The following is a 24,354-nucleotide window of genomic DNA, read 5'->3' on the forward strand; positions in this document are numbered from 1 at the left end:
CGTTTACATCGCTGGTTCTGTTCTCGGCGGCGCCTTTCTAGGCGAGTGATGTGCCCTTCTTTCGCAAGGGAGTCTGAAGCGATGGACGTAGAGGAAGTCGAGGCTACAGCGGCTTCACGCCGGTTGCGGACCCATTCGCGCTGCTAGAGTGTAGTAGAAAGGAAAAACCGCCTAATCCAAGCCACTTCGCTCGTAGCGCCCTCTCAGACGCTATGAGCGAAGTGGTTTGCATTAGCTGCTTTTTATGAAAATTGCGTTTCATTCCAACGCCAAGCTCAACCGGCACACTGGTCAAGGTCATCGAAACGAAAAAACGCCGGACTATATTTTTTATACAACCTAGACGTCAGGCGTCACGTATATAAAGTCACCGCGACCTGACTTTTCGTCACAACGCCATGCGACATCAGGATGACGCCTTGACGTCAACGTCCTCATCGACGTTAACAACGTGCAATACACGACATCAAGACTGCGTTCTGACGTCATATTGCGTTGACGACGACGACGATGTCAACGTTGATGTGATGACGACGACGACGTCACGGGACGTCAAGATGACGGCGTCCTTGTCAAGGCAATGTCATAAGGGCGCTTGGTGTCAGTTCGTTGACGTCGTTGTCGACATGACGTGTTGACGTTGATGCTGGTGAAGGCGACGACGTTACATGCCGTCAAGGCTTCGTTGTGACCTTGACGTTTATGTCAGGATGATGTTAGCGTGACGTCATAGCGATGTTTGACGTTGCATGGGGCGTCGACGTCAACGACGGCATAGACGACCACATCCGCGTCGTCCTCGATGTGGCGCGCGACGTCATGACAGCATTACAACGGTGACCTGATGTCGCGTAACGGCGTCGTCCTCAACGGGACGTCACAACCGCGTTACAACGGAAACTTGATGTCGCCAGACGGCGTCGTCCTCGAAGCGACACAATGTCACGACGATCTTATGACAGCATCTTGGCGTCGCGTAACGTCGTCCACGAGGACGTCGTGGCGTCGTCGTGTCGTGGTGCTTTGATGTTACCTCCGACGTCAAAATCATAAAAAATACAATATAGCCCATAAAAGGCTATATCGCACAGATGACCTTGACCTGTGTCGTTGCTTGATCGCAGCGCTGCGATCAAAGTGGCTTGGTTCCACCTGATCGCTTTCCACATCTCGAGCTGCAACTGAAAGCATGAGCGGAGCCTGTAGCTTGTCCCACTCGTAACTTCTAGTACAGTCTAGCGCTGCTGCGTACGTCGCCGCTCTTTCCACACCCAGTCTTCTTTCCCCGAAAAGACACACGCACGGCCTATCCTGAGTCTAAACCGAAACTGATAACACTGTAGGAAACTGCGCAAAACAGACGAGGACGAAGAAACACACGTGACGAGCGCTGCGCTCGTCACGTGTGTTTCTTCTTCGTCCTTGTCTGTTTTTTGCACTGTTTCCTACGATGAATTCCCACCAACGCGCCCAACTATCCATTCTTCTATTATAGCTGGAAAGGTTGCCACCATCTACAAGCAACAGTGGCAACCAGACTGTGTGCTTCCCGCCGTCACTTATAGATGGCGGTAGCTGTCCAGAGGTTTGTGGAGGTTTGTGTCGACAAGATTTTGGTACCAAACACGATCCTGGGGAACCTAGCCCTTAGCAGCTCCGCTGTAAAAATAAAAACAAAGAGATCCACAGACATCATTTCTGTACTCAGACGTTATCGTTGCATCGTCATTTGCTGGGTCTCTTCCGTAAATCACAATGATTGGTTTTTCTTCACCGTTGCAGAGAAATACATGCACAGGCAGTGTTCATAAAGAGTTTGACCTATTTTCATATATGTACAATACTGGCAAAATTTTAAGATGTAGGCATAGGCAAGTTGGTAATGCATGTTGTTAGCAAATCTATGAGTGCGGCAATATGAGCAAGTATAGCAAAAATGCCGAACAGAGACCCCAAATGCATCGAGTAGTTAAAAGGAAGGTTAGAATGGATTGCCACCTTTTCCATCATCACAGTGTGGCAGCAGGTTACATGGCTTAGCATTCAGGAGGCATCCCACACAGCTCTTTGGCCCCTTAAACTTGCTCCCATAGGTGCTGGGCAAGGTTCCAGAAAGTACTACCATCGGTTGATCATCAGCACCATCGTGGCCAAATGAGGCAACATTGGGGCGGTTAAATCAGCAGCGCCGCCGGCGTACCGTTCTGAAATTACGTTATAACCAACTCCAAGCATTGTGTTGTTGCGTGCTACACTACTGACTGTTTTAAAAGTGTATCTAACATTAAATATATTAATGTGCATCTGCATGGGGTTCTAGTATTAGGAAATTGTAGTAGGTGCCTTCCTCAACAGGTTGAATCAACCCAAAACGGGATCTAGCAGAACAAGATTGAACGTCTTGATATTACAGCCAAACATAAGTGAAAGCAAGCCGACAAGGGCAGTTTTCTTTTTTAAAGCGCAGCTCTTATACGCCTGTTTCCCAGGTTGAGCGTCGTCGGCGTTGTTGTAACTGCGCGTTGCATTGTGGGACGTTCCCATAATGACGTCGCTATGATGTCACGTGGGTAAAATTTTCCTCCCAAATTTGGCGGGAAAATTTTTCGCTAGATTTGGCGGGAAATATTTTCGCTAAATTTAGCAGGACGTTTCCCATAATGACGTCACACATCACGTCACGAGGATAAAATTTTCCCATTAAGTTCGGCAGAAAAATTTACCTGCTAAATTTAGCGAAAAAATTTTCCCGCTTAATTTAACGGAAAAATGTCCCCGTTGAATTTCTTGGAAAAAATTCCCCAATAAATTTAGTGGAAAAATTTCCCCACTAAGTTTAGCGGGAAAATTTCCGCTAAATGGGAGGAAAGAAGGGGCATACGCTCCCCTCCGTACCCTCAAGAGCTGCACTCCAATTCAGCTTTATATGATGTATCAAGGTCAGCTCATATTTTTGCGACAGACCTACGAGAAACTGCTGGAGCTTGTTTTAAAAATTCTACGTACAATTCAAGCTTTCCACTTTTGCTCGCCTCCACCTCTCCCAACTCTTCTCCACTTTTTTAATTGCCCCAACAAGGCTCCCCTCACAGTTTGGGAGAGGAGGAGGCTAAGAGTATCATCTTCCTGGCAAAAAAACGGATATTGTACGCCGGCTTCAAAGGAACACTAAGGTAGAATATGAGATAGTCTCTATGACGCAACTCAATCTATGCATCCTAACCATCCTGAACACCAAAAAAAAATTATGATCATACGTGACCTTTTACACCCTTAAAAACATGCCCAAACACTGCGACACATTGTTTTTTACCGGGTACTTTAGAAATTACCTTTTTCTGCGATATCTTGAAAAAGGGGCGTGTCACAGTGTTTGGTCTCATTTTTAAAAGCAAAAAAGACCCCACATCATTATAATTTTGGGGTTTATAGGATGCAGTGTTGTGCGAGTATTAAAATTTTCGAAAAGTAGTTTAGAATATTACTCTATTCAATGCTCGCTTCGAGAGCAGTTGTAATATTCATGCTTTTTGAAGTGTTGGCTAACTCAGGGGCGCAAGTTTGTTTACTGTCTAAAAATCAGTAAGGAACAATTTCTAAAATCAAGAATATACCTACACGTCCACAAAACGGTATAAATATTATAGTGGGAACTTTCAAATATATTCATCATAGCCATTTAATCAACCTTTTTTAATAACAGGCAAAAGAAAACGAGCTCCAAAAACTCCGGCGCCATCTTTGCCAATCTTGGTGCCCTGGTCAGAAGGATGAAGCTCTCGACTACTTCCGTCCGGCCGCGTATATATATGACAAACGTCCGGCCCGGCAAACTGCTTCCGATTGCCGCGCTCCCAGCGGGTGTGGGCGGACATAATTTTGTTTCAAATAAATATGATTCATATAATTCATAACGTTAAATAACGATTAAGTTGTTTTGAAGGTATGACTAGCTTTGAAGCTTGTTATCGTAACTTTCTCTTTCACTCTTGCAACATGTCTAGGCGCACTTTCTCTCTCCGAACCCACGCCTCGAGATGCGCTGGCCGCTGGCGCCAAGAAATCGGTGGACCGTTAGAACGCGCGAGTTCGCGAGCTGTTTCGCTTCTGGGAGTATGTCGCGGTGCGAGATTCGTGCCGCGTTCGTGCACGTGCGGCTTTCTTTCCTTTTTTCGTGGAAACTTGTTGTTTCTGTAATGTGGTCACGCATGGATTTTCGTCATCACCACACCACCTGCTGTGCCAAGCGGGGAAAACAATTAATGCCGAAAACTGGGACACTAATGGTTTCGAGGTTTCGAGTTCCAGTGGACGTGAGGTACGCTCTTTTGGTATTCTCCTGTTGCTCAAGTTTCTGATTAAATGTTTGCAACAGAATTTAACTGCCGCAGTGGTAGTGAGTATTAATTGTTTGATTTTAGGAATAGCTGCGATGGTTTCAAATGACAAACTAAATCCTACCGTTGTTTAGGATTCCCCTTGTTCACTCGCTGCGAGAAATATGTCATTGTCAAATACGGTAACTGGCGACTTCTATGTAATATCAAGATCGAGCACGTATGCTCACTTCAAAAGATGGTAAACGTTTTGTAGTGAGCTGTTTATTTGGGATTGTTTTCAGCCATTCACGTGTCTGTTCGCGAGGAGTGAAAATGGGCCTAAATATTTTTCGATTGACTGAGGATGAGCGATGTAGCGATCCGTACTGATTTCCCGTTTCGTTTAGCAGCGCCGCACTCCTAAATTTAAGGGATAATATTAAAAACTAACACAGGTTCTCGATGAAGACTCAATGCCGAAGAGCTGAGCTTCTGTTTTTCGTAAGCTCATTGCTTATAGCGAATTCGTTTCACGGCACTTGCGCCCACGCGTGCCCACTCGCAGCGTGGAGCGGGTTCGTTTCAGCGCTGGTACCACACGCGTGCACGCACCCGCTGCACCGAGAAAATCGGGAGTGCACCAAATGCAATCCCGTCATGCCTTGCTCCGGCGAGGAGTAGGAGCAGACGACAAGGGTTCGTCTGCTACGATGTTTCGTGGAACCGAAAGGAAAAAAAAGTAGATTTTCTGATAGAAATCACGTCCCGCGGGCAACAGAATCAAACGTGAGCTTGAATTGTGAGTGTCTGCTATTTCATGAAGGAAGCAATTGACAAACCGTGCTTTATTTGCAGGTTTTAAGTTCCTCTGTTGCTGTACAGAAGCTGAAATATACCAGTGCGTAGAGAAATGCTCTGAACAAACGCATCAGCGGCCCCCGAGATGTTTATCAACATCCGTGCGTGGGTGAAAAATTGAACATTTGTCGACAAAGCTCCCCCAGCAGAAACCTGCGACTGCCCAATAAGCATCAGAGAACGCTAAACATAGTGACTTTACCTGAGGCTTAGGCAACATCATCATGTTTAACATTTACCTACGTCAGCTAACTTGCCCCTTCGTATTTTGTTCGAGAAAGCTCTCGTTCTCAACGCCCTCACTAAGGCTAATATCTGATCCACCTGTAATGACGATCGAAATCGAAAGTCCCACGAAAAGTTTTGCTGGATATTCCAACAGACTAGTTTTAAGCCGTACCCTTTCAGTGGTTCACGCCTAATACCATGCCCAAACGGATGAAGCTTCTGCTCGGACAGCATCATCAGTTTTTCTCAGTGTATGTGGTTATAAAGAGTTACTTGAAGTCATCGCAAATATAAACTACAGCAGGCAGATAGCCAGGATTTTGTTTTGGAAAGGGGGGGGGGCACCCATGACAAAATGTTCTATGAGGGCGAGGGGGGAGAGTAGGCTCCAGCAAAATGGAAGATTTCGGGGGGGGGGGGGGGGGGGGTCCCATGTTCCCCTCCCCCGGCTTTGTGCCTGAACTAGACCACCATTTGAAGATAAACGTTGGTAGCGACTGCACTCTCACATTCCCACCCATCACTCCAAACAGAAAGGTGCTAGTTTCAGTTTGAGGTTGGTACCTTTTCTGCAACATAGATGGCAACAGCATCAGTTTTCTGCACTCGGTGCATTCGTTTGAGCCCAGTTCTCCGTGCAACACTCTGCGAGTGCAATGCATTCTGGGAGAGAACTCGAGCGGTGTAAGTGCGTGTGAAACAAACTCGCCATTAGTTTCCCTTAGTTGCAAGACACCGTCGTCGGTCTTATGCTTGCTTATATGGTAATCAAATTCGAAATGATTGTCAATTTAGCTGGAGGCATTTAACTTAAGGAGAAGAAAAACAGAGAAGACACGAGTATTTTGTGTCGCTGTGTTGAACTTTAAGTACCGTTTTTGAAAGGAGGTACAGAATATGCTAGCGGTTTTCATATGACCATGTCAGGCATGTAAAGGCCAAGCAAGCAAGTGATTCAACTTTTTTTTTTCTAGGCTCCATGTCTGTGGCTGAACGGTGCAAGGCTTGTGAGTATACGCCAGAAAGCTCGAAAAGGATCACGAACCCACAAAGAGTTCATGTAAATTTGGCTAAGTGTTTCTGCAAGGATGCATATCATCACCTTCGTCGCTTGAACCTTAACGTTTTATCCTCTCTTGTTGTTCATTTCTTTGATTCTTGAGTGCAAAATAGTGATAAATTTCTTCTGTATTTTCTACTGCCTGTTGAATAAAAATGAACGCAAAAGAACAAGCATTGCATATTTTTTGTGCAGGTGTCACTTTTGTTGCTTTGCTAGGTTTCTGCTGCTTTGCTGTTGATCTCGCATTTCAGTGCTTGCTTGTGAGCGTTTCAACGAACATTAACCAGCATTGAAACGCGAAAACTAGCCGTAAAACATGCAAACCGGGCAAAAAACAAAAAAAAAGTACAATATGTATTTTTAATCTAGGCAGCGCAAGCTACCACCCATCCATTCAAGCACAATGGCGCTGCCGTGAGGTTTCGGTATTGGTTTCGCTGTTGTGATGGAAAAAAAATAATAATTAAAGGGACTCGGAATTCCAGTGCGGTGAATGTAAGAAGGTAGATATTATTTACAGTCGTATAAACAAAAAGTTAAAAAAACAATGGTGTGGATATATATATACGAAGCTCAGTTCGCCGCATCCGCTTACGGCACGGTGGTGCACGTCGAAGTAGGCATGGCGTTCGTCTTGTCCAGGAAATGCTGCTTGCTAGGCACAGGCGGAGGTTTTTCAGCGAGCTTGGGTGAGAGCCCAACGGGCCTGGACTCGTCTGTCCGGGCTCCTCCTTGGCTGCCGAGACCACCGCTGTCGAGCCGGGTTCCGTGCCGTGCCCGCCCTTCTTTCCCGAGTCACAAGCCTCTGTCTCATCATCCCTTCTCGTCGTCGTCTTCGTTTTTTTTTTCAGTATATCCAACTCTTGCCTTGAACTTCTTTTTCTTCTAACCATTTCCATCTTCCCCACGTTCACTGCATCTTCTTCCTCGTCCTTAGCTCAGTCCAACTCACAGTTTTCATGCGCGTCGTTTTCCTCATCGGTGGTTCTCCCACATCATCACAATTACCCCCCTTTTAAGACAATTGTTTACGAAAACTTTTAAGCAAAAGAAATAAGACCTGTAGTCAAAACAAACAATTGTTACCAACCCACACGACAACGACGAAGCGTGTTTCATACGTAGGTAAACTATTACTTTCCCCCAAAAACAAAACCAGCAACCGCTGTGGGCGCATTACATACGACTTAAATAGTCAGCTCCAACATTCTGGCAGCCCTTAATATACGTCACTTTAAAATCGTACTCGGCGAGTAACAAGTTCCATCTCAATACGCGACTATTCAGATGCCTAGCAGAGTGAATGTATGAAGCGGCTGGTGGTCGCTCTGTACAGTAAAGCGTTTGCCAAACAAGAATATGTGGAATTTTTGCACTGCCCACACACGAGGGCTAGGCATTAACGCTCAATGGAGGAATACGCGACTTCTCGTGCCAGTAACTACCGGCTTGCATACGCAATTGGATGCAAGACCCTTCATGTTCTTGCATTAGTACGGCACCCAGACACCTTTTCGACGCGTCTGTTCTTAAAATAAACTCCTTCGACAGATCTGGAAATTTAAAAATCGGCTTATCGGAGAGGAGTTTCTTCAGTAGCTCGAACGCTCTCTCCCATCTTTCCTCCCAGATAACCTTGTTGGCCGCTCTTTTCCTTGTCAGCTGCGTCAGAGGGAGCGTCGTCTCGGCGTAATTGGGAATGAATTCCCGGTAATAGCCGGTTAGCCCCAGGAAGGATCGGCCTTCTGTTTTAGTCTTCGGTCTTGTTGCGCCTTGAATTTTATCTAGCGTCTCTGTTAGGGGCTCGAAAGTCCCCTGTCCCACTTTGTGGCCAAGAAAAGTTATTTTTGAAAACCCAATCTCTGTTTTTTTTGGTTTGACGGTGAGTCCAGCTTCCCTCACCTTAGTCAAGAATAGGCTCATTGTCCTCATATGCTCCTCCCAAGTGTCGGTTGATATTAGGACGTCGTCAAAGTAATGATGTACGTTTGGCACACCTTCAAGAACTTTTCTCATTAATAGTGTGAACACTGCTGGGGCTGTTTTTATGCCGAACGGCATGAACCTGAACCGATAGAGTCCCGACATAGTTGAAAAAGCGGTCGCATCCTCTAATCCTTCAGCCATAGGTACTTGTCAATATCCCTTGGCGAAGTCAAATTTAGAAAAGTATCGTTTAGTGCTTAGTTCAGCGAACATCATGTCGACTCAAGGAATCGGTTCGCAATCGGTTTCCAGAACCTTATTCAGTTGACGGAAATCTATGCATAACCGTGTTGATTTATCTCTCTTCCTTACTACAACTACAGGCGAGTTGTAGGCCGAGTCGCACTTCTCGATTATGCCTTGGCGTAACATATCGCCGATCTCCTTTTCTACCTCTTCCTGTAGCGCAAAGGGAATGGGGTATTGTCGCACTTGGATTGGCGTATCTGTCCTCAGTTTCAACTGGCATTTTATGAGACTGGTTTGACCTGGAAGATCTGAAAATACGTCCTGGAACTCTTCCAGCAGCTTCCTTGCATCGTTAGTTTGGAACTCAGTCATCTCTTCTGAGAACTGTACGTCCTTGTGATCTTGAAGCTTGTGAAGACCGACATATGGGACCTCCTGTTCTTCGGGATCCTCTTCCACAGCCATACCAGCCAAGACTTGCCTGGGAGCTGCAAGAACTTCTCTCTCCTCGTATCTCTTCAACATATTAATGTGAAACACGGTCGTTTTCTGCCCAAGGTCTATGACGTAATCCATGTCATTCCTCTTCTCAACTACCCAGAATGGACCCTTCCATTGTAGAATCAACTTGTTCCTGTCTGTCGGTAACAAGATCAGTACTCTGTCCCCTTCTCGTAGTTGGTGCGCTCAACTCTTCTTGTCGTAGTGTTCCTTTTGTGTCTGTTGGGCCTTCTTGAGTTCCTCGTGGGCGGCTTTACAGGTCTCTTCGAGTCTCTTGCGCAGATCAACCATATATTCGTATGTTATCTTGGTCTCCGGGTCGATGTTTTCGTTGGTCCAGAGTTCCCTCAGAACCGCCATAGGACCGCGAACATACCTTCCATAAAGAAGGTCAAACGGGGAGAACTCCAGGCTGCTCTGCGGCACTTCCCTGTATGCGAAAAGCAACGGGGTGAGATATCTATCCCAGCATCGCGGTTTCTGCTGGCACATTCTCTTGATCATTTGTTTTAGAGTCCCATTAAATCGTTCAACCAGCCCATTACACATTGGATGGTAGGGGGTGGTCGTCAGCAGTCTGAGCGACAATAAATGACTTATCTCCTTCATGAGGGCCGACGTGAAGCATGATCCCCGGTCACAGACGATTTCTCGTGGCAGGCCTACTCGGGAAAACATCTGCAGTAGGCCCTCCGCTACCTCTACTGTGTCGATGCTTTTCAGAGCGACAGCATCTGGGTATCTGGTATCGAAGTCAACCATTGTCAGTATATACCTGTTGCCCGTCTCTGAACTAGGCGCGATAGGTCCGACGATGTCAATGCCGACTCTTTGGAAGGGAGTGTCGATGATCGGCATGGTTCCAAGTGGTGCTCTCGGCACCATGTGTTTAGGAATGGTTCTTTGGCACATGTCGCACGACTTCACGAATCGCTTGATGTCCATTGCAATTCCAGACCAGTAGAACTCCTCCTGGATGCGATCAGTGGTCTTCTTAGTTCCCTGATGTCCGGACATGATTCCTTCGTGCGCCAATTTCAGTACGATGGTTCGGAAATCTATCGGAACAACCAGTTGTTCCCATTGCTTGTGTGCCGGCGTCTTGTACCTCCTGTAGAGGATTTCATTACGCAACACGAATACAGACTCGTGTGAATTTCCCGAGATATACTTTCTTCGACGGCAGCAAAGCATTTCTTCAATGATTCGTCATTACGTTGAGATAGTTTCAACTTGTTGTGGTCAATTCCCGTCGGTTCGAGCGTCATAACTGGTAGCTGGGACTTCTTTCCCTTGCCGGCTACTCTCTTCAGCACTCCCGCAGAATTGATCTCCGGCACCAAGACGTCACAGCCTTCTTTTCCACTCTCGTCAAGACCGAGTCCTTCGCCAGTCTCACTTTTTCCTGACTTCCCCTTGTATGTCTGTCTCTCTTCGTTCAGTTGAGACCCGCTTAGTCTTCTCTCATCATTCCATTCTTTATCGGGATCATCAAATCCGCTCACCCCATGAACATTTCCTAACACCAAATCGTACAACGGGTTGTCCATGCACTTGGCTGTTAGACTGCCCGTAAAATAAGGAGTTCTCACCTCTATCTCTGCCTCTGGCAGGTACTTTACAGTCCTATCAAGTAGGAAAACCGGACTAGAGACACCGGTTAACTTATCAGCGGGAACCAGATCTCTTTTTACCACAACCGTGTTGCAGCCGCTGTCTCTCAGTACGGTGACTGGACGACCACACACTTCTCTTCTCACCACTGGCATATTATCTACCAGGAACCGTGGAGCCTTTCCGAGTGCCGAATTTAATATCGGTACCTGTTCTCCGTTTCTCAGTACGATGTATGTCTCTTCTGGATTTTCGCTGTCAGCGATTGTCAACATACAGGATGCCTGAGGAGTCTTGCTACCTTTATCTTCCAGTTTCCAGTTACACGCACCTGATTTGTGTCCTGGCTTGTTGCACCTCCAGCACGCAGATCCGTGTTGAGCTCTGGAACTGGTCCAGCATTCTACGGCTTTATGTCCAGGCTTGTTGCAGAGGAAACATCGGCTCATTTGGTGGGAACTTTCAGTCGACTACCCTCTGTATTACGACCTCCACTCTTATGGCTTAGGTCCTCTTCTTTCGAGCTAGACAAGCTAGTTTGGCCCTGCGCTTCCAAAAAGTGGTCTGCAGTTACTGCCAAACTCTCGAGGGTTTTTGCAGTCTCTCTCCTTCAAAAATATAGACAGTTTTGTGCTACATCTTTTTAAGAACTGCTCTGCGACCATGCGATCTCTGAGCCCTTCAAATGTCTTAATGGTGTCACCCGTCTCTAGCCATCGGTCGAAATAACCGAGGAGCCGAGCTGCAAATTGTCTCCCGGTCTCCGACTCTTCTGGCTTGCTTTGCCGAAATGTTTCCCGGTAGCCTTCTGCTGTGTAGCGAAACCGCTGAAGCAAACTAAGCTTTACTTTTGAATAGTCCAATGACTCTTTGGGTGTCATCCTTCCAACGACCGTCAAGGCCTCACCGGTGAGGCAGAGACTTAAAGACATTGAAACGTCGGATGTAAGCATCTAGATCGTCCCTTTTGTCATTAAACGGTGGGACTAATTTATGAGGGCTACAATAACATGTTTGCCTCCCTGGGTTTTTTCTACTGCCAGTATCCTGCGGATCCTCATCTCGAGGTGAACTGTTGTTTCCTCGCAACTGAAGACGCATCTGCAGCACCGCCTGCTCTTGTTGGAATCTGTGAGCTTCTCTGTCAGCCGTTTCTTGCGCCTCCTTAGCTGCCTCTCTTGCATCTTTTCTCATTCTGACCCGTTCTTCTTTCTGTCTGACTATTTCTTTTTCGACCCATTCGCAGAGTTCTATGCCCGCATACCCCAGCTCTCTCCCAACTGATAGCAATTTATCGGGATTCATACTGTAACTCTTCTTACAGCACCGTTTGGAATTCTGCTCTCTATAAGATGTTAAAAAGAGAGAGTCCTGTCACGGACGCCAGATTGTGATGGAAAAAAAATAATAATTAAAGGGACTCGGAATTCCAGTGCGGTGAATGTAAGAAGGTAGATATTATTTACAGTCGTATAAACAAAAAGTTAGAAAAACAATGATGTGGATATATATACAAAGTTCAGTTCGCCGCATCTGCTTACGACACGGTGGTGCACGTCGACGTAGGCATGGCGTTCGTCTTGTCCAGGAAATGCTGCTTGCTAGGCACAGGCGGAGGCTTTTCAGTGAGCTTGGGTGAAAGCCCAACGGGCCTGGACTGGTCCGTCCGGGCTCCTCCTTGGCTGCCGAGACCACCGCTCTCGAGCCGGGTTCCGTGCCGTGCCCGCCCTTCTTTCCCGAGTCACGAGCCTCTGTCTCATCGCCCCTTCTCGTCGTCGTCTTCGTTTTTTTTTTCAGTATATCCAACTCTTGCCTTGAACTTCTTTTTCTTCTAACCATTTCCATCTTCCCCACGTTCACTGCATCTTCTTCCTCGTCCTTAGCTCAGTCCAGTGTTGCTCAGTCCAACTCACAGTTTTTCCTCGTCGTTGGTTCTCCCACATCATCACAGCTGTGCCGCCATATTGATTTTCGTACAGCCTCCGGATACCAGGGGATCCAAAAGGCGCTGCAGACTCCCAGGGTTTACCAATTTGCGTTCCTATACCGCCCATGTCCATGGGCGGTATAGGAAGTTGCACTCACCTGCCCTGGTTGCCAGCACTCATTTCTCACCACCACCGTGTACAGACATAATGTTAAAAAAAACAAGTTTAGGATAAAAATAAATATGTTTAGAAATTTCTCATAACCTGCATACTTGCTCAGAAACCTTTATTTGCGAGGAAACTCATAAACACCGTTTCAAAACATTTAAACTATAATATTTCGAAAGAATATTATATTAATACAGTGAAAAGGTGAGTGAATGACATCGCCATTGTCAAAATGGCGGTAGCTAGGTTGGTCGGCAAGATGGACTCAAACGACAGCATGAAAACTCCAGTTTGTAGTATTTCTCTTAACTTCCCTCTAAAAACAGCCAAAATTTTTGAACGGAAAAAAAGAAAAAGTTTTTTTTACCTGGTTAAGACAGGCATGTGGGTCATTCCATCTAAAACGTAACGAGGCGTGCGCTCGACAATCTCAAATTCTAAAAAATCTTAGCTTTTATTTCTAACCTGAATAGCCACTTGCCCAAGCATTTTTGGGAAAAAATATTTTTTTTGCCAACATGAGTGCAACTTTATTTTGGCAGTTGTGTGTAAAAATGAGTAGCACAGGAAAAATCACAAGCAATCGAGACCTTCTTTCATTGTTTTTACAGCGGAGCTGTTATGGGCTAGATTCCCCAGGATCGTGTCCGGTACCAAAATCTTGTCGACACAAACCTACACAAACCCCTGGACAGCTACCGCCATCTATAAGCGATGGCGGCAAGCACACAAACAGTCTGGTTGCCGCCGTCGCTCGTAGATGGCGGCAACCTTTCCAGCTATCATAGAAGAATGGATAGTTGGGCGCGTTGGTGGGAATTCATCGTAGGACACAGTGCAAAAAACAGATGAGGACGAAAAAGAAACACACGTGACGAGCGCAGGACTCGTCACGTGTGTTTCTTCATCCTCGTCTGTTTTGCTTGCTGTTTCTTACGCTCTTATCAGTTTTGGTTTAGACTCAGGATGGGCTGTGTGCGTGTCCCTTTTGGGGAAAGAAGACTGGGTGCGGAAAGAGCGGCGACGCACGCAGCAGCGCGAATGGGTTTGCAACCGGCATGAAGCCAGTGTAGCCTCGACTTCCTCTACGTCCATCGCTTCAGACTCCCTTGCGAAAGAAGAGCACATCACTCGCCTAGAAAGGCGCCGCCGAGAACAGAACCAGCGATGTAAACGGCGCCGGCGGGCTACGGGGGCTAAGCACAAGCGCGGGGCCCGGCGACGACAGCACTCCACGCCGGCTGAACAGTTCCCAGGTGCGACGGCGAGGTTCCGGCGGGAGTTCGTGGAGAACCCGTTTGGCGTCACGTGCGCCGTGTGCGACCGACTCTGGGTCGCCAGAGTTATCCACGATCGGCGGCATGTCGGACAAAAAGAATCGGAAAACGGGCACGTGCGCGTTGCAGCAGTGTATCGAGTCGGTGGACGTCTACAAAGAATCGGCGTACAGAACATGCCGAGATTCTCTGCTCAAAGGCGTGGTGCCCCAGTTGGTGACCGTGAACGGCTACAAGTACCCACCCGTACCGGAGCACCTACCGAGGTTGAACGTGGTGAAGGAACGACTAGCGGCGCCTCGACTCCCGTTCATGAGCCTTCGGCGCTTGACGTGGTATAACAAAGACAACCGGGGACAATACGGTTCTCACATAACCAATTACCCAATCACACCTTACTCCTTACATTTATAAATACTTAATTTCCACCATAGTACAGCTCCGCTGGTTTTCCTTGTTCACGAGAGTGGAAAGGATGAGACTTTTTGTTTGTTTGACTCTAGAATGGTTGGTCAATATTATATAGTTACTTCGGCTCTGTATTTAAGTGTTTTTTTCCGTATCATTTGCATAATAGGCACAAAAATGAGATGATTTGCGATTTTTTGTAAAACAAACAGTAACACCATTTTGCCCATTCTAGAATTATTTATGCACAGTCGCCGAGTTGTACTTCTCAAAAAAAAGAAAGTTTGAATGACAAAATATTTTGCAGTGTGCCAATAAAAAATATCAAATCTCTACAAAACATGCTTTTAGCTCATGTTCGACCTTAAATGACGCCTTGAAATGGTCCAAGGAAAAATGCACGGTATAGCTCATCTGATAGAACACTTTATTTACATTCAATTCTGTAAATTTAAGGGGAGTGAATTCCTTTTTAAGAGAGAAAACATTTTTTGAATTTGGCAGGTTGTAGCGCGTCTTAACCGTTCCCCGCAACCTCTTTTCTGCATAGCAAGCCGCCAATCGCGCTGTCGTACACCGGTGAAATTTCACACTTTTCTTGGGTGCTATGGGTTGCACTTTTAGACCCGTGAGGTAAGTAACAGTCGAGTTAACAAGTGTGGCTGTGAACTCTTTCTTGTTTTCCGAACTGCTCAGGGGGGGTCGAAGGGCAGTCAGGTTGGCAGATTGAAATGCAGACACAAGGGGGTTGCGGGCCCTTGCCGAAGCCAGAGCCATATACAGTATAGACCATTTACAACGTAACCGCTTATAGTCCAGGACCGGGTATAACACGGCTTTTTTAAACCACCGGTTCGCCTCCCATAGGACTCAATGTATTTACATACCGCTTAAAATGCAGGCGCGCGAAGGGAAATACCGGTTATAGTGCGGTTTCTGGAACAGCGCGCCGACTGACCAGCGCAGCGAGCACGCTTCCCTGTGCGACACTAGATAACGACGCTAGCCTGGCTAGCCGCAAGCGGCACTCGCGGGGCAAGGAGGTTGCTTGAAGAAGCGGGGAGAAGCGAAGAGAGAGGCTTTAGTTGCCATAGCGACGGAGGGACGCACACACGTGTCGTTCACGTGCGTGCGTCCCTCCGCTGCGTTGGAAACAACCACGACCAACTCTAGGTCGTGGAAACAACCGCAACGACAGGCGAATCGCAGGTCGAGGACAAGTGTTCGCGCGCGTTGCATGCCGGTCGCGGGCCGGCTTCTTCTATCCGCAAACATGGCGTCGGTTGGGATCGTCGATGTAGACGGCGTGGTGGAAGCTCATCGTTCCGCGTAAAAGTGCTATCCTTGACTGACTTTTCGTTGTGTGTCGCTATGATAACCCAGCACGTATTAGAAGGGAAAATCCACCTACTCGTGCGGTGATGTTGTGGCGGCACTCTCAAGACGGCAGAAACGCCCGTGTCGTCGTGTTTGTTTACTTCGACTACAGTGGTGCTTTCTAAGCGTTTGTGTTTTTGAACATCGCCCGGATTTCTTATGTGGAGCATTTCATGCCTGTGCTAAAGTTGAAGGTATTACTGGCACGTACCGTATAAAGGATGCGAATTTTCACGCGTTTTCATCACCAGAGAAAAGTGATTAGGGTTAGGAATCCTGAACGCTCGTAACGTCTGTCCGCAACCCGCGATGCCGTTAAAAGGCTGCGCCAGGCAAAAGTCGCTCGTTTCTTTCAAAATGTGTGACACACTTGAGAGAGAAGTGTACTAGTCTGGTGAAATAAAGACTTTCCTCAAACTAAGCTCTATTTTTCATCTAACATAAAATAAATTGTTTTACAAAGGTAAGTTGTCCGATGGCATGTATTGATTGATGTTTTGATTATAACGCGGTACCGCTTATAGTGCCGATTTTTGCGACTCCCATGACATACGTTATATGCGGTCTACACTGTATACTGGGAGAGTTTGATCAAGAGCAAGGCACCGCTTCGAGTCAGCTCCGCCTGAGAAGCATACGCCATATTGTGCTCTTTTTTTTTACAAGGGGCGCGTGTTGGTTTGCATGCAGCAAGTGCGCGGTGTACGCGAAGAAAACAAAAGGTCGTGCTGTATATCGTCCTAGTGAAGAAATGGGTCCCAGTTTTAAAACTCGTGTGGTTCAGGGCAGAACCATCGAACGGCGTGTTAATGTGGTTTAGTTTAGCCTTTTGAAACTTCTATGTTTTCTGTACTTGAGTAGGAGGTAAGCCCCGCACAAAGTGTAGATAGAGAGTTTGGCTTGAAACAGTGAGAGTTCCGGGTGCCTTTGATGGTAACTGCAGCGCTGAGCCTTCGTGCAAGCTCAGACGCTTTTTCTTCCACAACGCCAGCGGGCACCCAGAGGACCTTAATACCATCAATATTTTTGTCTGTCCATGAGAAGAGCTGGTACGGTGTCATTATTTGATCTTGAAAAGGCCGCTGCAAACTTGCCTTTGCCGCAAGGCGCCTTAGTGTTCCTCCGACACCGTCGCAGGCACTCTTTCCATGACAGGTAGCGAAGAAATTCCATTCTGCTGCAATGTTGTAGTCCAGTTGATGGTAACAAAGGTTCACAAAATTCTTTTTGTTTTTATACTGTGATGATGCACCTTCAGAAAAGTAGTGTATCTTTTCAGTTTGAGGCAAGTCCTACTTCACTATTTTCAGCACCTCAGCCTGGAATGCAGAAACAGCGGCTGTGTCCTGCCGCGAGCAGTCGGAACCTACAACGGATGACTTTACTGAAATATCAGCACCGCTTTCATCTGGACGGAACTATATCACAATGGGGTGGATCGAGGCCTGAATGTTCACCCAGTGGTAGGACTGTGGAGCATTCTGGACAATAAAGCTATAGTTTTCCGCAAAGTCCATCAGTACGATAGCTTCGTTGCTCTTTAGCCTGGTCTTCAGTTCTCGCAAGTAGCGGGCTTGCTGCATGCTCACGAAATGGTGCACTTTAATCTGCCTCAGCATATATCTAAAAACCTGTCAATGAAATCTTCATGCGTTAACACAAGGGCTTCCAAACGGCAACGCACTCCACTCACCCACTGGTGAACTGGCAGTTCGTCCGCTTTGTCGCTTTGGAGGGCGGGAACGTTGCAGAGAAGTGCTTCAGCATAGTCCGTGACAGGGCATTTTCCCCATTTCCCGAACATGCACTTTTCGTTATCCAGTTGACACACTGTGGTCGCTATGAGCTCTTCGCAAGTTTCCCTGATACCAGATGCGTGAAGCATAGCTTAAAATTCTGATGCTCCATACATAGGCCAACTGTGTGGGTGCCGCCTCCCCCCCTAAAACACAGTGTGGAGGACGGAGACCTGCTAACGTTGAAAAGCTGCATTTCAGATGGGTAGTTTTTTCCATTCTCCATGCATTTCTTTCAGATTTCAGCAGGTGCTTTTGACGACCGCCTACAACATCTTTTTTTCCTGGGAGGCAGTACGAAATGGAATCCTCTTTGTAGCATGCTCTGATAGACTCTTTAATTTCTTTGCTTACAGGGTGGCCTTTCCTTTTAGGTGGAGTGATCAATATACCTGCCTCAGACTTCAGTTTCATGGCGTTGCTTACCTGTCGTGTAGAGGCACCAAAGAACTTCATGATTTTCCAATTGGTCTAGGAGTCCGGAGCCAATGTTAAAAGCTGCATTTTCTTCTCTCGAGTAATTTCGTTGGCTAATTTGCGTCTTAGGCTGTTCATCAGTAACATGTAGTCGCTCAGCTCAAAATCTTCCTCTTTGTCTGATCACAATGTTCCAGGATGAGCAATCCCAAGAGACGAGGAGAAAGTTTGTTCAACGCCCTTCTGAACCTTTCTCACTTTTTTCCTCGTGCACGGTTCCCGGCTTTTTCTCCAGAGTTTCTTTTTGAGAGGGCTCTTTCCGATCACTGCAAGGGCCTTATTAACAGCCTCAGTCGTTGTGATTATTTCATCTGCTGCGTTTCCTAGAACAACTTGTTCTAAGCAGTCGTCAGGTCCCTCAGATGGTGCAAGAGTAGAACTTGCAGGCGGATCCTTGTAGCATTTGCGTTTACATGTTTGGCAGATTCTGTCTCCTGGGATTAGGCGCAAAGAAGGTTGCAGGTCTGCAAGTGCGGTCGTCCCGACTGATGACCTTCGACAGTTTTTTACATGCTCCGAAAAAGGGTTGCAGCACCATCTGGAGGCTATATACGAAGTGTAATTCTTCACGTACATCTAAAAATGGTGGCCACACACGGTACTGTTCTCATCTTGACAATCCGTGTGCCCAGCACGAGAAGACGCCGCTCCGCATCTGACAGGTCTTCAACACGGATGACGTAGCGTTGTAGCGTCGATTGGTGTAAGTAGTTCTGTGGCAGTAAGTAGGGCCAAGAAAACACGGCGGATGTCCTGAAAAAAAAAAAACAACGTATTTAGTCGATTCTAGGTCGGCATCGATTCTAGGCCGACACCCAAAAACAAAAACAAAAAAAAAAAAAACGAAAAAAAAACACACAAAAAAAACCTAGATTTTAGATTGATCAGAAACGAACGGTAAAAACACCACAAATTAAACACAGAACGGCAGTTACTTCCGATATACAATATTAGATCGGCTACGAAGCCTACAGGGGTGTTAGCGGTTTATGTCTGCGTTTTCAAATAAAGACGCGAGCAACGCCGTGAGTCGCCGTGAGCAACAAACAAAACTAAACATTTTTTTGTGTGTGTGTGTGCACGTCCCCGAAGGAGAGAAGGGAGGGGGCAAGGTGCATGGCTGGCATGGCGCATCGCGTCCTTCTCCCTCCCTTTCCCCCCTCGCGTACCGAGGGGCGTGCCGAAGCTGCGCGGCAGCGGAGACATGGAACTTGATGCCCGAGGTATGCGCGCGAGCGGCGGCCACGGCGGGGGAGAGGGGGGTTTGCTGCTGTTTTGGTTGTTTTTCGAGCACCAAAAGCTTTTTGAAACATGAAGCGGCACGACTCCACGGCGACGAATAAATACGGCAGTTTCGGTTTCGGTGGCTGGCATTGCCGCGAAGTGGTGTAGGCGGGAACCGCATCCTCGTTTCTAGGCCGACCCCCGAGTTCCGATTTTAATTTTTTTTATAAAAACTATCGGCCTAGATTCGAGTAAATACGGTATTTCTACATGTGCGGAGAAAAAGATAGGTACCGTTACTTACAAGTTCTGCTGCATACGCGCTTAGTGTTCTATAGCGTGCAGCAAAAAGGCTAGTGCTTTAATATATACGAAATTTTAACCTTATATCCTGTCACTTTCCGTCACATGCTCATCCTTCTGACGATGCACTGGGCAGCCCCGCCTTTCTACCAAAAATGAGCCCGAAAATATTTAGAGGCGAGTTCAGTGGATAGCATTTTTAGCTTGCAAGATTGAGACCCAAAGAAACTATCTTTTATAGAGTCTTAAATCACATAGCTTTTGATGCAGTACAAAAGAAATTTTACTACTCACCTTCACCTTCTAAATCTGAAGATGCAGACCGGCTTCCTTCCGCGGAACGTGGCGCTTTATCCATGTTAGAAGAATCGCAGGTTGTGGCGTAACTTGTAGCTCGGAGTTTGCAATCAAGAAAAAAGAACAAACATCGAAACACAAGAGCCAGGCAGTGGGCAACGGAGATGCACAAGGCACGGAGTCTTTTGTCGAGTTCTCTTTCTGTCTGACGATCCCGTCACGTCTTCACCATAGCGCTCTTTCTTTTGGGGCATCAAATTTCCCTGGTTCCTGCCCAGCTTGTGATCTCCGCTCGCACCGTGTTAGGTGCTTATACTGTCTGCGTGAGCGTCGAGTTCCTTGTTCCTTTTCTCACCCTTGGCTGTATCAAGTGAGATATCAATAAATTGTGTTCGCTATACATGGCGAACATGCACAGAATACATTGCGCACGCTTTCTTTACTTTTTCCATGAGGGTCCTGAATTGCAGGTAATGCTTTTAAGCTCATTCATGTTGTTGCTAGCTGAAATAAATGATCGTCGTCCTTTGTCCCCAGTTTCTTTTTTTTCTTTCTGTTGCCAGTCAATAACTCTTCTCTCTGTTTAATAAAGAATGGGCTGTAGACTTAGAGTAATAAAAATACTATATTGTTGGGTTAAAACCTCCGGTTAAGCCTAAACAACTTGAACGATAACAACCGCGTATGCAAAGGAAGCCGCTTTAGTTCGTGGTAAATGGCAGAATTACCTCTCCAAATTGCCGTCAGTTTACACAGTTTGGCACACCCATAGACCGCGGCATCTCCTTGTTTACGGCACCTCATTAAAGCAGCATCGCATGATTGGCCAGTCAGAAGTTCCGGTCCGCTGTTATCGCACGCGTTAGGCCGCCGGTACTCTTTTCTGCCGAAAACACCAACGAAATGCGCATCGGGACGTAGATCAGCTCAATTATTAACTTCGTCACGCATCCTGAAGCAGCTACCTGAAGCGCCCAAGCAAAGCGCTCAGTTACCCCGGTGGACAACAGCGCGAGCAGTGGCTTGCTATGCAGGGAAGAAGTTGCGCGCAACGGCTGAGATGCGCTACAACCTGCCAAATTCAAGAAATGTTTTCTCTCATAAAAAGAAAATTCATTCCCCTTAAATTTTCAAAACTGAATGTAAATAAAGCATGCTATCATATGAGCTATACCATGTATTTTTCCTTGAATTCCTCAAGGCGCCATTGATCGCCGAACATGAGCTAAAAGCATGTTTTGCAGAGATTTGATATTTTTTATTAGCACACTGCAAAATGTTTTGTCATTCAAACTTTCTTTTTCTCAGTAGTACAGCTCGGCGACTGCGCATAAATAATTCTAGAATGGCCCAAATGGTGTTACTGCTTTTTTACAAACAATCGCAATTAATCCAAATTTTTGTGCCTTTTATGCAAATGAAACTGAAAACAAAACATTTAAATACATAGCCCAAGCAACTACACAATGTTGCCCAACCATTCTAGAATCAAACAAACAAGAAACGGTGAAAATATAAGAAGATCTCGATTGTTTGTGATTTTTCTTGAGCTATGTACTACTCATTTTTACACACATCTGCCAAAATAAAGTTGCACTCATGTCGTCAAAAAAATTTTTTTCACAAAAATGTTGGGAGTGTCTACATCCACGCGCGGGGATGTAGCCACGTCGGGAGGAGATAAGGCTCCATCCACGCAATACGTCACTTCCGGCGCACTACGATCAACTTCCGGTCTAGCCTCCCATTGTTTTTCCATTTGCTTGGCGGCCATTGCACCTTGCGTTCCTGCCGTGCGCGGACTACTGTCTACTGTGCCTGCCTGGTCTTCCGCAAGCGGTTATGACTTTCTCTGAAGCGTTTCTATTTTCTTTCTGTTTTCTCGGACAAGGAGTTTGGCCGTTTGAGTATTAGCACGGTCGCGCTTCTGATCTGCCTCAAGTTTTGGTTGCCGGGGGTTCGACGGTGAAATACTTGTCCTAGTATTTCCCATCGAATAATCGGGAGGCTGTCGAAGTGCGGGCGTTTAGTGGCATTAGGATCGAGGCTTTGTTTTCCTAGGTGTCTGACGCCCTGCTCGATTTTGGCACAAACAACACCAGCGTTTGTGCCAGCGCGTACGTTGACGAGTATCGTCGGCTGGCCGCTCAGATTTTGGGACGCAATCGACGATGCAGATCGCGTTTTCTTCCGTTCTTCCTAGGCGGGGGAACAGGTTCTCTTCAATGGAGTGTCAGCGTTGTCAGAGTGCCGATATCCAGGCGTTGAATGATCGGCACAGAGACGTGAACTGGCTCCTGCAGGAGTTCTGCCGCAAGCAGGGCTTCGTGTTCATCGCTGATCTCGTGGACGAGTGGCATCTGCGCATCGGCTACTGTCTTATTTGTCATGGAATAAACTGTTTCTGGAATCTTTTACCCAGTTTTCTCGATTGAATGCTCTCAGTATGTTTGTTATTAATGGGACTTGTGCATGTTTTCCCTTTTCTCACAATCTTTGTGTGATTGCAAGCGTGCGCGCAAGTCAAGAACGTACGAAGCGGTGGGCACGTACTTGTCCCCTTCGATACACATAAGCTCACATTAAAACGCTTCGAACCAAGCCAACCACACACACGACCAGCGCCTCCTCTACTGACACGACAAAGCCTCTCCGCCTCGCCTCAGCAGCGATGCACACATGGGCGAAGGCCCTGGAGGCCGGACCCGCACCGCCCGCACGCACGGATGGCACGCACGCCGCCCACACGTGTGTGTGACTCCTGGACAACATAAATATAAAGATATATATTGAACATGATTGTAAACCTGAGACTGGGGCTGAAAAGAGGACACACCAGAAGGTAGAAAAAGACGAGGCAACGTCTCAATTGGTGCTATTTTCATGATGCATCATATTTGCTATTAGTCTTAGAAAACAGTAAACCATTGATGAATTGTCTAAAAATTTGTAAGGTCACGTGACATATTAACCTTAAAACAACAATGACATATAACCTCTTTATTTTTATATCCTATATTTACTTATAAGAAGGTATATTATGTACATAAAAGCAAATTATCTCCTTATATTATAAGTCACGTGACCTTTTGCGTGGATGGAGCCTTATCTCCTCCCGACTTGGCTACGTCCCCGCGCGTGGATGTAGCCTCGGCCAAAAATGTTTGGGCAAGTGACCCTATTCAAGTTAAAAGTAAAAACTAAGAATTTTTCCGAATTAATCTGAGATTGTCGAGCGCACACCTTGTTACGTTTGAGATGGAATGACCCCATGTCTTAAAATAAATGTTGTTGAAAACAATTGTTTTTTGTCCAATGTTTTTGTTACAATTTACAAATTTTACTACTTGCAGGCGAAACCGAAACTGTACCCCTGTGGGATAATGATGATAGCATCTGTACCCAACTAGTGTGCGCTTTTAGTTCGTTGGACCTTGAAGCCCACACTAGTTGGGTCCAAACACTATCATCATCATTCCAAAAATGCACAATTTCGGTTTGACCTGCAAATCGGAAAATTCATATTGTAACATGAATATCAAGCAAACATTTTTTTTTGACAAACATTTTTTTTCAGACATGCCTGTTTTAATTAGGTAGAAAGAAAAAATGTTCCCTATGCTTGGAGTTTTTTTAGGGCAGCTGTGGCGGCTCGTGATTGCTTACGTCGGGTGGTACGATCTCCTATGTCGTAGGTCACTATGGGTCACAAATCACGTAATTGGCCTCACTATGAGTCACATGGTTGTTGCAACAATGGGTCACGTGACCATATGTAAAGACGCCATCTGACAACATAAAACAATGTCACGAGACCATGTGAAATGATGTCACATGATACTAGTACATCGTGTAACTATAGCTTACGTGATCATGCAAATTTGTAATTGTGATTATGTAACCATACAATGGCTACATAATCACATGATTCCTCCCATCGTTGGGGTGATCTATAACTATAATAACCAAATTTATTTGCTAGCGTAGCGATGGGGTATCGGACTGCTGAGCAAGATATCAGTGGTTTGATTTCCGCTCATGGACACAGTCTTTTGTAAAGACAAATGGTTGCATCGTCATAGTTTTGCTACAACCTTTTGTGACGCTCTATGCTTAGAAACCAGCCCCGAAAACACATTCTGTGTTCGATAGACTTACCCGGTTCGGCGAGGAAGGTTTCTGGACCCTCGTGGCCTGAAACCTTGATGGGGATGTCCACCGAAAACATTTCTTTGATGAGCTCCCATTCTGATGGCCACACCAGCAGGAGCCTGCGAGACAATGCAGCGCTTATTATATTGTTCGAATTCTGACACCCAACAAGACCTGTCGGCTTTGTTG

The 24,354-nt window shown here is 46.4% G+C and overlaps 1 protein-coding gene across 2 annotated transcripts in view; it reads right to left on the minus strand.

Annotated features, from left to right (window-relative positions):
* LOC8036804 (ubiquitin carboxyl-terminal hydrolase 48) overlaps positions 1 to 24,354 on the minus strand; it is a 175,417-nt gene that overhangs the window by 50,727 nt on the left and 100,336 nt on the right. For both annotated transcript variants that reach the window (XM_040216159.3, XM_040216160.3), the window contains exon 23: positions 24,172 to 24,284. In XM_040216159.3, the coding sequence (XP_040072093.1) occupies positions 24,172 to 24,284 (113 nt within the window). The remainder of the gene's footprint in view (positions 1 to 24,171; positions 24,285 to 24,354) is intronic.

This window comes from Ixodes scapularis, unplaced genomic scaffold (genome assembly GCF_016920785.2).
Source record: "Ixodes scapularis isolate PalLabHiFi unplaced genomic scaffold, ASM1692078v2 PGA_scaffold1__304_contigs__length_218370807, whole genome shotgun sequence".
NCBI classification, from domain to species: domain Eukaryota; kingdom Metazoa; phylum Arthropoda; class Arachnida; order Ixodida; family Ixodidae; genus Ixodes; species Ixodes scapularis.